This window comes from Heliangelus exortis, chromosome 1 (assembly GCF_036169615.1).
Source record: "Heliangelus exortis chromosome 1, bHelExo1.hap1, whole genome shotgun sequence".
In the NCBI taxonomy this organism is placed as follows: Eukaryota; Metazoa; Chordata; class Aves; order Apodiformes; family Trochilidae; genus Heliangelus; species Heliangelus exortis.
The window spans coordinates 167607708-167622431 of record NC_092422.1 but is presented as its reverse complement, the minus strand read 5'-3'; the positions used below and the strand labels follow the sequence as shown (position 1 = coordinate 167622431).

Here is a 14724-nt window from a genome sequence, read left to right as displayed (position 1 = left end):
GTTGGTGCCTTTTCAAACTTCCCTGCAGCTATATATGCAAAAAGTTCTCTTGCAACAATCTGATTTTCATGTTTGCATAGGAAAATGGCCACACTGACTTTCATCTCTACCCATCTCCTCAAATTGCATTAATACTGTATATTTACAAAGAAAGAATTATGAGAATGACAACTGGTATTTCTCCAAAAGCCTTCTTCAAATACATTAATGACACTTGAATCAAAACCATCTGATTTGGGGTTTACCTTTACTGTCATCTCTCTTCTGAAATGGGAAAATGAAGGTATTGAAAATTTCACTGATTTATGCAAACAATCACCAAAAGAGAAAAGATTATGGTGTAGATATTCTGACTTCTGTTCTGCTGCTCTGACCAGAAGAAAAGTAATTTTCCTCTCAACATATTTTGACATAATAATATCTGCTGTTGGCTAGGAAGTGCTGGCAGATGTTCACATATAGTAACATGAACAGTTTGGAAGACTTCCTCCTGTTTTTCTATTCATAATTGTATCTTCCCACAAGCTACACTGCAACACTTTACAATTACTTTGCAAATCACATTTCTCCAGAAAGAGAAGTCCCTGCAGCTCAGTACCTAGAGCCAGGTTACAGCAGCATTGTATCCACTACAACCAAATACCACCAGGCACCTAAAAAGCTTTAAAAATCAAGTCCACAGCATTTAACCCTGCTGAAGTCAGAGCTGTGTTTCCCAAGCCTGACACTTTATGTAAGGTTTGTACAGTGACAAAGCAGATTGGTACTTGAAAAGAAGGCTCAAGTGACAGCAAGATTCAAATAGCTACAGTTCTTTCAAAATCAGGGACCATATAAAAAGAAATCTACACGGTCTTGGATGGACAATAACAGACTAAAACCACCTCCAGAGAATAACTGCTCACTGTATTCTATGGACGAGAAATATAAACACCTTTGAAAATCAATTACGCAAAGAAGAATTTGTCACAACAGCCAATTAGATGCTGAAACACTCATATGGAAAATTGATGCTACATCTAATTAAGCAGTCAAAACTGAGTTTTCACATAGAAACAGAAGGAAAGAGACTATTTGCTTTAGCTTTATGTGCAGTTTTCCCACCATATATCTTTGTCTGTTACCTGTTGGAAGCTCAACCTGCCACTTTCCTCATTTCTTTCTAAAATAAACAGCATTTAGGTTTTCTGTATGCTTTAAGTATATGTAAAGTAAGGCTTCACACCACTTGAGAATGTAGTCTACCAAAAAGGCAATATATTAAAAGGTCATAAATATGTATGGCATACTAGAAAAGCTTCTTTCTGAAGAAAGCAAAAGGCAAAGGATCTCAAGTTAAAGTGTCCAAACTAAGTTCATAGATCATCCAAAGTTATTTGTGTCCTTTCACAAAAATATTTGGGTTTATAACTATAGCCTTAGCTGCAGTAAGGAAAAAACATCAGCAAAAACTAAATTTAAAGTCATGGCATACATATATTTGAAATTCACACACTGCAAATATATACATTAAGAGGCACACATTGCAGTAATAGTCCCACAGCTGTAGTTCTAGGAGCAGAACAAAAAATACTAAATGGACCCAGTGGTATGATCAAGAAAGGAAATTTCTCTATTTTCGTTTTCTAAGTTGCATTTATATATAGTTGCTCAGCAAGGACCCCATTTACTATAAAAATCAACATTCATCTCATGCACTAGCAGAAAAATATCTCCAGTCCTACAGGGAGCTGAAGAATTCCCAAAGGATACCAAGTAGCTATAACCACCATTTAGACCCAAGCATTTTCTTCCTTGTTATTCCTCCGATTCCTCTCAACAAAACAAAAGGTTCCTTTTGTTACTTATTTGGGAACTACATACACCATACACTCATAATTACAAAGAAAGAGGGGAAAACTTGAAAAAAAAACCTTAGGAACCCGGTAATCTTTTTATCTTGACGCTGGGGAAATATACAATAAAGAGACTTATGCTTTCAAGCCTCTAATCCTGTTACCACCAAAATCAAAGGGAGTTTTGACTTCCCCCTCACCCCAAGCACTTACAGCACAGTGGGGCCTCAACTCAGAACCATACCTTAAAAATTACAGCTATTTTAGGACAGGGAGCCCACAGTCACACAAATGTGTTGCCATTCTAAGCAGTCACCCCCCTTCATGGAGGAGTCTGCTCTGTAGCCACAAGCTCACCAGGGATGTTTAAAACCAGCATGTGTCAGTGTTCCTAAACGTATATGCCCGTGTGTCTTCCACATTAATGTCCATAGTGACACATGCTGGTTGTAGCGGGGAAGAACACCACTAGAGATCACCTTAAAAAAAAATAAAAAATAAAAAATAAAAGCCTTTGGCAGCTATTAGCTTCTGATAAATTCTCTCATTAATGCAAACATGAAAAAGAAATTCCCTTTCCAGATCTCATCTCCCTTGAATTATGACTCTTCTGTATGGGAAACACAACCTCTTGCCTGTTGCACTAGAAATGCTTTTAGATTCGAGCTGAAACTCCTGGCATGACACAAGAAGCCAGCAATCAAGCCCCCCTATTTTAAAACTACAGGCGGATGCAGAGATTCACTCTTGCTCCACCAGATGTTAAGCCATATTCCTTGCTCTTGTTTAGTCATGTTTATAGGGAGCATTTCATCATCTTTCAGAAAGGAGACTTGCTTTTAAAGGCCATTTTTAGGATTGCTTTTTTTTTTTTTCTCTATGTCAGGTAGTTTTTTCCTGAAAGCATTCTTGACTCCAGCTTCATTTAAGGTATCAGTGCATTATTAAAGTGTAATACAGAAATACACTGAAAGTAAGCAAGTGTAGGCAATGTAACAGATGTCAATAAATTCAACTAGCATTGAGAGCTATTTTGCAGCTCTTTATAAATTGCATTATAAGGAAGTTTAATTATTTTAAATAAACCCCCTAAATGTCTTTTTGAAAGATGGAACGAGACTCCTATTTTATTTTTGTTCCAAATATTAACAAAGAAACCAATCGCAAGCACTAGAAGAGACACAAACTAATTCTTTGTTTCTCACGAGGGGTATGACATAGAAGCTCACAGAGGTGCCACTCTTCCTTTGATTAAAAAGGTCTTCGTGTTTTCAGCCATCTCCCTCACTCCTCCCGGGCACTTCTTTTTCAACATTTTGTTCGATTCACATGAAAGTTTCAGTGAGCATTTCCTTAGCTGGAAGTGGGGTATGTTTAGCGTTTCCCAAGTAAAGCAGAAGAGTGGGTGGTGCCATTATTCATCGCTGCACCCCACGACTCACAAAACAAGCCATCTGCCATCCTCGTCCCTTCTGTACTTTAATTAAGCGTCTACCAGTCAAATGGGGGGGGGGGGGGGGGAAGGGGAAAGGCAGATTAAAAAAAAGGGGGAACCTGAAGGGGAAAAGAAGAGTGAAAGAAAAGCGGGCAGCGAAAGGACCCCGGGGGCTTCAGGAGTCGGCAAAACCCTCAACGGGTGAAGGGGGGAAAGGGACGGGAGGCAAGACCCCCAGGCGCGGCGCACGGGTCCGACCGCGGCCGCCGAAGTTGAGCAGGGCCCGGCGGGCTGGGGATGGCCGTGGCAGTACCTGAGAAGAGGAAGGCTTTGCTCCCGTTGTGCAGCCCCGGCACCTGGCGCACGCCTTCGGCGGAGCCTCCCAGCTGTAGCTCGGACAGCACGTCGATCTGCAGCGAGGGGTCCACGCCAAAGCCTGCAACTGACCCAGAAAGTGCCGTTACCCCACCCGCCGACACGGCAACTTTCCGAGCATCCCCCTCTTCGCCGCCGCCGCCGCGCCTGGCACCTGCGGCCACCCGGGGACCGGGGCATCGCCGCCGCACAGCTCCTCCGGCCCCGCTCCCGGCTGCCCTCCCGGCGGGTCCGGCATCCGCCTACCTGGCCCCAGGCAGAGGAGAAGGCAGAGCGTGCTCAAGCGGATGCCCGACTCCATGGTACACCGATGCGCTCAGTCCATAGTCCCCCTCCTCCGGCTGCTGCGGGTGAAAAACCTCCGGGGCAGAGGCTGGCTCCCTCCCTGCTTCTCACCGGGAGGAGCGGACCCCCCGCCGCCCCGCAGAGAGCATCACGGCGGGCTCCGCGCAGCCCCACCGCCGGCCGGAGCACACAAAGGCGAGGGCGGGGGGCGGGTGGGCAGCGCAGCCCTCTGCCCTGGGCAGACAATGAGGGGAGCCAGGGGGAGCCCCGCTGGAGCTCGCCGCTGATGCCGTGCGAGCGAGAGAGCGAGGCCGCGGCAGCCGGGAGGCGGCGCGCCCGTGCCCCGCAGCTCCCCGCCCCGCCGCCGCCACCGGGCGCAGCCCCTCGGCTGGAGAGGAGGAGAGGACCGGCCGCTGCCGCCGCAACCTCTCCGCCCGGCTCCCGCGGAAGCGCCGGTCTCCTCCCCGCCGTCCAGCGGGGACAGCGGGGCTGGCGGGAGGAGCCGCCGGTTTATGCCGCGGCCGCAAGAGCCGCCCACCGCCCACCGCCTCCGCCGGGCCGGGCAGGGCCGTGCCGGGGGGAGGCACCGCCCCGCCGCCGGGCGCGAAGGGAGGGAGGGAGAAGCCGCCGTCGGGGAAATCCGGGATGGGAAGTTTGAGGGGAGTCTCCGGGGAGCTTCTCCGAGGGAGGGCGGGCGCGGCGGCGGGAAGAGGGGGTGGATCGGGGGCGGTGGCGGGGGGTTTGAAGGAGTGAACCCCCGGGGTATCCCTGCCCTCCGTTGGGGTGTCCCTAGAGATCTGCGGCCGGACGGTCGGATGGAGTCACCGCTTGAAACACCATCCAGAGGTAATGCCGTCCAGGCTGTGGCGAGACCTCAGCCTGATCTAAGAATACGAATAAAAATAAGTCGGGGAGGAGGAGATAAGAAACCAGCACGTTTCCCGAAGTTGACGAAGATGGGAGCGTGCGGCACAGGCTCTGTCAGCCGCGGGTTCCCGTTTGTCCTTGCGGGAAGCAGGAATTGAGAGTTAACACAGTGTCCTATGCTCCGCTCCTGAAGATGCTCTCCGCCCCGGCAAATGACATTTGTGCCTTGCTAGTCCTGTACCCATAAAGAAGGCTAAGAATACCCTTATTTCTTCCCTTTCAAAGACTCAGAATGTACAAGGCAAAAATGTGTTGTTGCCAGTGTGTCAAATTCTGCAGAATACAGTATTTATTAATTTACTTCTTTCTTTCTAGTTTGAGGTGCTTGTCAGTAAGACCCTGATGTCAGCTTATTATTCTAGTATTCTTTACTGACCTCCCTCAAATCCATCCTCTATCATCTTTACAAATAATAAAATCTGTACAAGTAACCTTTACAAAGTTTTACCAAGAGAAATTCCAAAGGCTAAAAGGAAGAGAGGCTTTTTTCCTTCCTTCTTTTTTTTTTTTTTTTTATTTTTTTAAAGATGACCATGAGAGTCAAAGGTATGTAATTGCCAGTCCAGAATAACCGAGATCATAAGAAACATAAAAAGCAAACACCTTCTTTCTTACAAGAAAACAATAAAATTTTAAAAAATAAATAAATAAAAATAAAAATAATTAAAAAAAAAAAATAGGAGACAGGAGTGTCTAAAGAGGAAAGTGGGAAAATGCAAATGAATCCTGAATCCCCAACCCAAATCCACAACATGGATTTTAGAGCAGAGGTCTAGTTGGCCCCCCACCACCCATGTCACCCTTGGGAGAGTTACAGGCTTCTCCTTCAGGTGGTGGAGCAAATACAGCCCCCTGAGTGGTGCTTACAGAGCCAGCTTCCCATTGTAACTTTTATGAAACCAAAGAAAAGTATAAATAAAAGGAGTCCTGCTGCCGGTACCAGCTGTGTAACTGGTCACACAGTGTTCCTGGTGCTGTACTTTGCACAGGCAGAAGAGACATCTCAAACATGACATCTCAACTCCATCCCCATCCACCAAGCACCACTTGTGCACCAAAGCTTTAAAGCTGTTTCTCCAGCCTGTCCGTGATGTGGAACTCTGCCTCCTAACTCATGAAATCTGCTGGCTGCCAGAGCAGTCTAACAGGAGATGTGTTTCCTGGGGGGAGTTAATGGACAACAGCCACGCGTCGGTGATTGTTTTCATGCTACTCCAATCACATTGGTCACAGATAACTGAACCAGAAGCCATTAATTTGGGAAGAAATAGGTTCAAAAAAATCCAGAGCAATAGTGGTGCGTAACGAGCCCTACTGCCAGCTGAGGAAGGCACGTAAATGAACAAACCAAAAGAGGCAAACATCTGTCTTGAAGTCTTTGCATCTGCCAGCAGCCCCTGACAGCTTCCATTAGCTGGGGCTGCCAGAGGGGAGTAAGCCTGTAAGTCAGGTGGGGTCCACCTGTAAATCAGGTGGGGTCCACCCTTTTGAGAATCCATTTCTCTCTCGGTAGATCACCAGGGGGTAGCCACTCATCTTCATGTCATGTACAGGAAAAATCACTCAAAACACCGTCTAACCTGCTTTTATTCCCTCTTGTCCATGCAGTGCCCATGGCAGACATTATACACACTGCACAGAGCTGTGTTTCTGCTGTGTGGCACGTCAATAGTGATATATTTCAGCTAACAAAAAAGAGATCAACAAAATGAGAATTTCTACCAGGAAAGCTGTGTTAATTATTAGATCTTTCAAATACTTGGGTACACCTAGTATCTATCCATGGAATCACTTTCTAATCTAGAAATACAGTTTTGCAGTTTTTCTGAATGTGTCCTTACTCAAATATGTATAATATGGAAATAACTAAAATTTTTTATGCCTTCGGTTGGCTGGAATACTCTTCTCTTTGATGGAAACCATGTCTTGTAGCCAAGAGATCTACATACATGTTGCATGGAGGCAGGCCATAACCTACTCCACATATGGTGAAGGGTGACAGACCTAAGAAAGTGTTACAGGTATATGAACCACATATTGGTGAAAGCACAGTATTCCAGTGATTTCTATATCAAGCAAGGCCTCTGTCTAAAATAGCTTATTCCATGTATTCTCCTTTAAGGCTCTCAGCAAGCTTCAAGGGTCTCCACAATTTTGATGTCTCAGAGGTTTGTTTTGTCGGGATTTTGATTTTGTGTTTTGTTTTTTTGGTTTTTTTTTTGAGCTAAGATAGCTCTGGTCTCTACAAACATTAGAGGTAGGATTGCTCAAGGAAACGTGAGTAGGAGGGAAGGCTCCTCTTGCACACTGGCTATGGGACTTCTCCCGTGCCTTTCTACAGAATACCACCCAGTCACAGGAATTACCACATCTACAGTGCAACTGCCTTCTCTTTCCAAAACCTCTACAATGACATCTTGTAATTCCATAGCGATGGGTATGTCAACAGCATTACACGTAGAGTTTGTCGAAGTGAAAGGGCTTTCTGAGGACCTGACCTTGGACTCAGCTGCCAAATCTCCTGGAAGGGAGAATGGCCCTGGTGGTGGTGTCCATGTCTGACCAGAAGGTCAAACACACCATGCTTTAGTCACACAAGCAGGAGCACAATGTAACACAACTTTATTCTGTAATACAACTAAATTATCAATATTCTTCTGGTCATTGGTATGTGAATTTCAATGAGATTTTTGGATTAAAGATATCATGATACTGGCACACACCCCGCTCATGGATCCCCTACTAGATTCCAAAAATTAAGTAGATCCTCTGATTAATGACTAATGCTCACAACAATTTTTATGCCAAATGAAGAGTTAAGAGTTGCGTTACGAGGCCTGAATTCACAGATGACTTCATTGCAAAGGGAATCTCATATTTGTTACACACATATTAATTGTATGTTAATAAACTGAACTGAGTAAAACTCTCAAAGCATACAGATTACAATTCTGCACTGGGAAAGCATTACCCCTCTTACTGCAGCTTATGCAGGTCTATTTATTTTTAAAGAAAAACATGAATATTTCATGTATATGTATTCCTATGCTGTAACCTGGAGAGTCCATGTGAATTTAAGAAATATACAAGGTATTGCCACTAACCTACTTAGAAAACACTGATGCAACTTCTTTTCTGAGAGTATGGAAATAAGTCTTCCTTATATTGCAAAATACAAACAGTTGTTTACTCAATATTATAGTGCTTTAATGAAGCATTTCTACAGAAAAATATTTGTAAAACATGAAGTTCCATAATTAATACTTTTTGAAGTGGAACAAGAAGAACAGTGCGTTGTCATAGAGAAGCAGCTTTTTAATTTGAGTAAATTTGATTCTTCTGGGGATGAGGGCTTTTATTAGTTACAGTCAGGGAAATGCAAGTAAATTATGCCACAGCAGTTTCTATTAGTACCTTTCAATGTGGATGTCTGTCTGTACCATTATGTCATTATGATCCAGATTTTCCTTCTAGGAAAACAGTCATATGTAAAGACCATACAATTGTTGTGTGACATGTCAAATGCCATGTGGGAATAAGGTGAAGCAACCAAACTCATTTTCACTTGTTTTCTAAATTATGGCTTCAACAGCAAGAAGCAAAGCTCAGATGCTCTTCTTGAATAAACCTCGGGTGTTTATTAGATAGGTTTTTTTCTTGACAGCCTCCTGACCAGATCTGGGAACTTCTCCTGTAGAACCCTCTCCTTCCAACATCTACACAAGTCTATTTGTTTCTATAAAGCAAACAATTTACTTTTGCTGCTTCATTAGCCCACTCACAACTCCACCCTTGCACAGACCTCTATTCCTGATTTCCCATAGGCTTTTAGCAGTTTTCCCTTGCACAGGTGCTCTCTCCTTTTCCCCCTTCTACATGCACAAAACATGCGTGCACATCCACTCCTTTTGCAGTTTGTCAGTCTTGCAGCCACCCCTAGGTGAGCCCTGGCATCCCTATCAGCATCCTGCACACAGCAGGTTTACCATCTCAGAAATGTCTTGCTGACCAGGAAAACCTCAAAAAACTTGATATTTAAATACAGCACTTGGTGAAGATCCAGCAGAGCCTGTCAAAATGACTAAGCTACACACTCAACCACAGCAGCACCAGCCCAGTTAAAACGCCTTGGCATCAAAGGCATTCCTTTCAAGCACACATCAGCTGATGAGACATCACCCATTTTAGTTACAGTTATTAATATTTCATACAGTTAGTATATTGCCCCACTTGTAATTGCAAAAATTACTTACTGTTAGAAAACAGAGCAGTAAAGCACAGGCTATAGCTTTTAAGGAACTCACTTCACATCTCTTAAAATTTCATGTCTTCCTGGGGTTTTATACCGTCTTCACTTGAGGGTATTTCAAGTCTTGCACCTGAGGTTGCAGCTTTGGCAAGCAGAGTGGTACAGTCAGTAGTGGAGAAGCAGCACCAGGAGAGGTGGAAATTACAAGGTGGTTGTTCAGCCATGTTCTTCAGCACACAGACAAATGGAAAAAATTGCATTAACAAGAGGTAGAGATGGACGTGTTTTCCAGAACTTTTCTCAAAGCTCTTTGGTGATTTGAGGGCAAGGAAGAAAGACTGGAAGTGCAGGTTATGCTCTCTTTTTCCTACATTTGAACCTCGAATCTTTGAAGTTGCAGGTGCCCACATTAACCTTCCTTGCTTGAGTCTTTTTTTTTTTTTTTTTTTCTAGCTTTATTTTCTCCCTCCAAGAGGGTGCGCATCCCTTTGATGTAAGGTAGAAGTGATAGACTGCCCTGCTGGCAGCCTTCACACATCATGATGCCTAAAGATGTCTTTTCACAGAAAATGTCAGCTAGGACTGCTGGTGTTGTATTTGGAGCATGGAACCATATGAAGTAAGAGGAGGATAGTTGAAGATCACGATTTAATTATCTCAGTTATGTCAGTCCATACCACAATAACAATTAAGCAAGATCAGAGTTAAATTACCTTGACCTCAGCGTGCTCTGTGTTTTGATCATTTTGACATCTGAAGTATTATCCCTATTAAAAAAATGGATCAGCGTATCCATCACAAATATTTATAACAAAACTGGCATGGAAAGGCTTTAATCTGGTATGTATTAGTCTTGCAATAAAGAAAAAAGTCTACACAACCCACACCTGAGCCAGATACTGGTTGCAGTATGAGTCCCTGAAAGAGGGTAAGTGCAATTTTTTTCTTCTTCCACTGCCTAATGTAATGTAGCAATTCCATCTGCAAGTACCAAGGTGAGAGGATTTCTGACAGCAAAAGACTTTACTGTGGAAAAAAGGGAAAACAAACTCCAGTAGCTGAGAATCAAACCAGAACAAATCAACACTTGACAGCAGAATTTGTTTATGACCACTAGGGAATCAATGGGTTCTCCAGGCTTTATTTTCATTAAAAACAGATACTATTTTAGAAAACATGATATTTTTACAGGTTTGACACAATCTTTAGGGGATGATATTCACAGCCTACAGTGGTGATAAGAGTCAGTAGCGAGATTTCAGGCAACTTTGGATCAGACACCAGATCCAGACTCAATCCCCAAATCCTGTTCACCTGCAAAGCATGGCAGACACTTGTTGTACCAGGCTCAGCTTTCCTTCTCATATGCACTAGCTGCCATATCAACAAATTCCTGATATCCAGAACAGATAATTTCAAAGAAATCCAGTCTGCCTGGTGAGTCACAGAACAGAATATTAATACCTGTCATACATCAATGTAGTTTTCACTTGAGCAAAGCCAGATTTTGGCTCTCACGTTGTAGAGAAAGGAAAAAAGTAGTTTAAAATATGCTTGTGAGCTCAAAGGTATAAATTTAACAGTTCCTAGTATAGACTAATTACTTCTTCAATATCTAGAGAGAAAGTATCACAGCATCTCTTAAACTGTCTGACAAATAATGAGCTTTTCAAACTTGATCTGTACAGTTTCCATACCCAAAGGCATATTTGTTGGGCAAACTAAAATAGATTCTATTAGATTATCAGGTAATTAAGAAGCCCTTTCAGTAGGGTAGCATTGTGTAATAGCATCAACACATTATCAAACTCCACTTCTTAAAGGACCTTGACTGTCTACTGCCTGGAGTGAAAAATGAAGAAGAAAGGCAACAATCTGGGTGACGAGGGGACTGTCTGCTCTTTGGTGCAGACACCTAAGCCATATTAGCCTCTGCTACTGGGAGATCTGGAAAGTCTTCTTATCTTAGATACTGTGGTGCTGGGACACATTGAGTGGCTTCTGGAGAGGGAAGTTTGAAGAGTGCTGCTCTCTGGCTGAGAATTTCTGAACCCTGTCTCACAGCACAGAAGAAACCTCATGAAACCTTCCTGCAGCTGAAGGGAAATGCCTTGAGCTGCATCATTAAGGGTTGGACTTGATGATCTCTGAGGTCCCTTCCAACCCAGCCAATTCTATGATTCTATGATCATCAGGAAGAAGGAATGTCCATGCTGTACCTTGGAACACCCTTCACTGGCTTAGTCCTGAAGACGTAATAAAAGAAATCCCAGTTTCAAAGAGACAGAACCAACAGTCTGTTAAGAAATGTGATCAGTGATTTCAGAGTGCATATCATGTATCTTAAAAGATGTATCATTTTAGTATTGTTATTTGTCACAGAACTAAATTTCTCTGTTAATTATTATAGCTAAATCATTACTGAAAATCATAGCAAATAAGTTCCAGCATTCCCTTTTTAGAACAAACAAAAGGAAGATGAATATTTGGGCCCACATATTCTCTAAAAATTAACATCTATAGACAAATTCTAACGCAAATATTAGATCCCACTCCTTGTCCCCTAAGAGCAGAGTTGCACATGGGACCAGGTTCAAGTACCTGATCTGTCTGATTACAACATATGCTTCATCCTGGCTTATCTCTATTGCTAGTGAGCACCCAACTCTTGAGTTATCTTCTAGCAGAAAATTATTTCACCATAAGATGCTTGATTAGTCATAATCTACATGATCTGATTTCCAAAAGTCTGACCACTAGACATTTCTCATAAACACCACTTGCAATGGTTTTTTTCCTTATTTGTTGAAGCAGATGTAAAGCCAGAGATCTGTTATGTTAACATACTTCCTTGGCTATGGAAGTTAGACTGCTAGTGGGGACAGGTGGCAGTCAATAGCCTCAGTACCTGGCTTCAGTACCTAACCACTGATGGGAAAACAATTTTAGAAACTGGGAATTCCTTACATTCTTGGTTTTGAATTCTAACAACACTGTAACCTTAAGAAAGAAATAAAGCATCAAAAATAGTGCCAGTGGTTTCCTCTTGGATGGGGAGGAGGATGCAGGAATGCTAAGTCACAGGTTTGTAACTAGCAAAGAGGTATGGAGCTACAGGAGGGGAGAGTTTCCAATGGTTGAGAAACCAGTACCAGGTTGGGAAGAAATGAATCGACTGTGAATAAGTAACTTTTATTAGAAAGGAATCTAAAAAAAAAAAAAAAAAAAAAAAAAAAAATTCAATGATGATTTTTAGAGGAGTTAAAGTGCATCTACAGCACTGATGGGGGGGTTCAGGGTGTGTAGGAAAAATTGACTGTTAGCACACAGATTTTAGATCTTAGAAAAACAAATCCAGGGCTGTGGATGAAAATAAGTACACATGAAGAAATACTATGTGTAATAGAGCTCATGAGCTTAGTTATTACAGGGTTTGGTTCAGAGAGTATGGTCCCAAGTACAATGATTAGGATAAGAATAATTATGACTCTCCTATTTATGTGAATATTTTCTTGAAGCTGATAGAATTACAAGCACGTATGAATGGAGTCACATTCAGGGTAAATCTTTGAAGTTATACGCAAAATATCAGCATTTTAAAATGAAATATCATTTAAAGCAGGACCTTGTTCTTCCAGATAAATAACTATTTTTTTAAAAAAATATAATTAATAACTTTAGGATGGAATCTATTTATAACCTGGGCTTTAGCAGATCTCCACAGTTCAGAACAAAGACACAAGGGAAGGCACAGGATAATTAAATAGTAACATTCAAGGATTAATTTTGATCTCCAAAGCATCTTTCAGGAATAGATACCCATTTAAAGGAATGCAAATAAAATAGAGGATTTGGCAGATAAAATACAGCTCACAGAGTAAGATGAAGCTCAGAAAGTCCATAAATACTTTTGAACATAGGATGACAAATAGGAAGGTATGCAAGTAAAGCCCATACTGAAATCTGACTATTATACATAGGGTTATGAGACTGTTAAGTGTAAAGAAAAGAAGTACAGGCTGAGCAAATATTGCAATGAAGGCAAATGACTTATGTGAGTGTCAGAAAAGAAGGGCTGGGGGTGAATCTTTACTCTGAAGTTATTTGTACTGATGTAAAAGCCCTGTTGGATAAAAGATTTAAAAAATCAGTGGTGTAACAACTCCAGAAATATGTCTTCCAATTATTCATGGTACCAAATGGAAGTCATCAGAGATCCTGAGGAGATCCTAAGAATGAAGCACAATTCCAGCCTCCCATAATTTATCATTAAAGATATGCAATTCATCATTAAAGCAGCCACTCTGCTGGATAACTGGAAAATGGCCAACACTGTAGCAATCCTTAAAACAGCTCTTAAGACTGACCCTCAGAACTGAAAACTAGAGAAATTTGATTCATTAAGGGGGAAGATGGTAGAGAAAATAATTTAAAATAGTTATAAAACACCTACAGGTGATATGTAGGAGGGGGAGAAAAATATCAGCACGAACAAATTGCAAGTCAGCACAGATCAGCAGAGATCCACTGATAGACTTATCAGTGAGAATAAATTGTGCTTTCCTAACCTGTTCAAATGCTACTAAGAGTTAGCAAAACATTGAATAAAAGTGAATCACAGGACATGCGCTGACAGAGACGTTTGATAACATCATTCACATGAGGCTTTTAAGGAAACTCAGTAACTCTGGGGTAGGAGATAAGGTCTTTGTTACCAGTTAAAGAGGGAGAAAAGGATGGCAAATGGCAGGTGACTGGGATGAGAAGGAGGTAAGAGTGTGATGCCATGGGGACTGTACCAGGGGATCATTTCTAGGATTGATTCCACTCTTCCTCTGGACACATCTATTTATTAATGACCAGGAAGAGAGGGAATACAATGAGATTGCAAAACTGCTGACAGTGCAAAGCTGTTAAATTAGATAAAACCGAGGTGTCTGTAAATAACTCTTGGGACTTGTTGCAAAGCTAGCAACAGGAAAGGAAATTATGTTTAGCATAAGCAACTGCAGAGATAGGGCCATAAAAAAACCTGCTTAAACTGCTTATACTCATTAATAGGGTCTGAACAAATTATGGGAGAGCCCTGCTGATTTGCATTTGGGGCAGGAGAACTACTACATTTCGTTGTTTATTTACAACCAGAAGGTTTATTTTGAAACAGCAGATAGTACAAAGTCTCTTCTGTTCGTCTATTTAAATTGTTTGGGTTTCATTTTATCTGAGCCCTTCCTAATCTCTGAGGAGTGCTCAGTACATATGGTGACATACCACCGCTGAGAAGGGCAGTGTCTGCTGCTTTCTTCAGAGCTGAGAAATCTTGGCAAGCAGATGGCTCTGAACAGTGGGGCCAGCTAAGCAGTCTGTCTTAGCCTCATTCCTTCACCCAGTCTCAGAGCCAGAGGACTCCTGCTGTGGGAGCTTTTATATCTCTTCATAAAATAGACCGACAACGTGCTAAAGATAGCCTCTGCTTACACAGGGTGAGCCAGACTGAGCACAGAGGAAAATGAACAGCCTGTCCTTATTGCAAGGTATTTTTCACAGATTACTGTGCTGATGGGAGGGGGGTTGCTGAAAGCTGCCGATGGCCAATCCACTGAATCCATTTCCTTGCC

General features: G+C 42.4%; 1 protein-coding gene across 1 annotated transcript in view; it reads right to left on the bottom strand.

Moving 5' to 3' along the window:
• The window catches only part of NELL2 (neural EGFL like 2), a 148656-nt gene extending 144190 nt beyond the window's left edge, over positions 1-4466 (bottom strand). Inside the window, exons 1-2 of the mRNA XM_071733559.1 lie at positions 3892-4466; positions 3584-3712 (exon numbers count right to left, since the gene is read on the bottom strand). Coding sequence (XP_071589660.1) covers positions 3584-3712; positions 3892-3946 — 184 coding nt within the window. The 5' untranslated portion in view covers positions 3947-4466. The remainder of the gene's footprint in view (positions 1-3583; positions 3713-3891) is intronic.
• Between the last annotated feature and the right edge of the window lie 10258 nt (positions 4467-14724).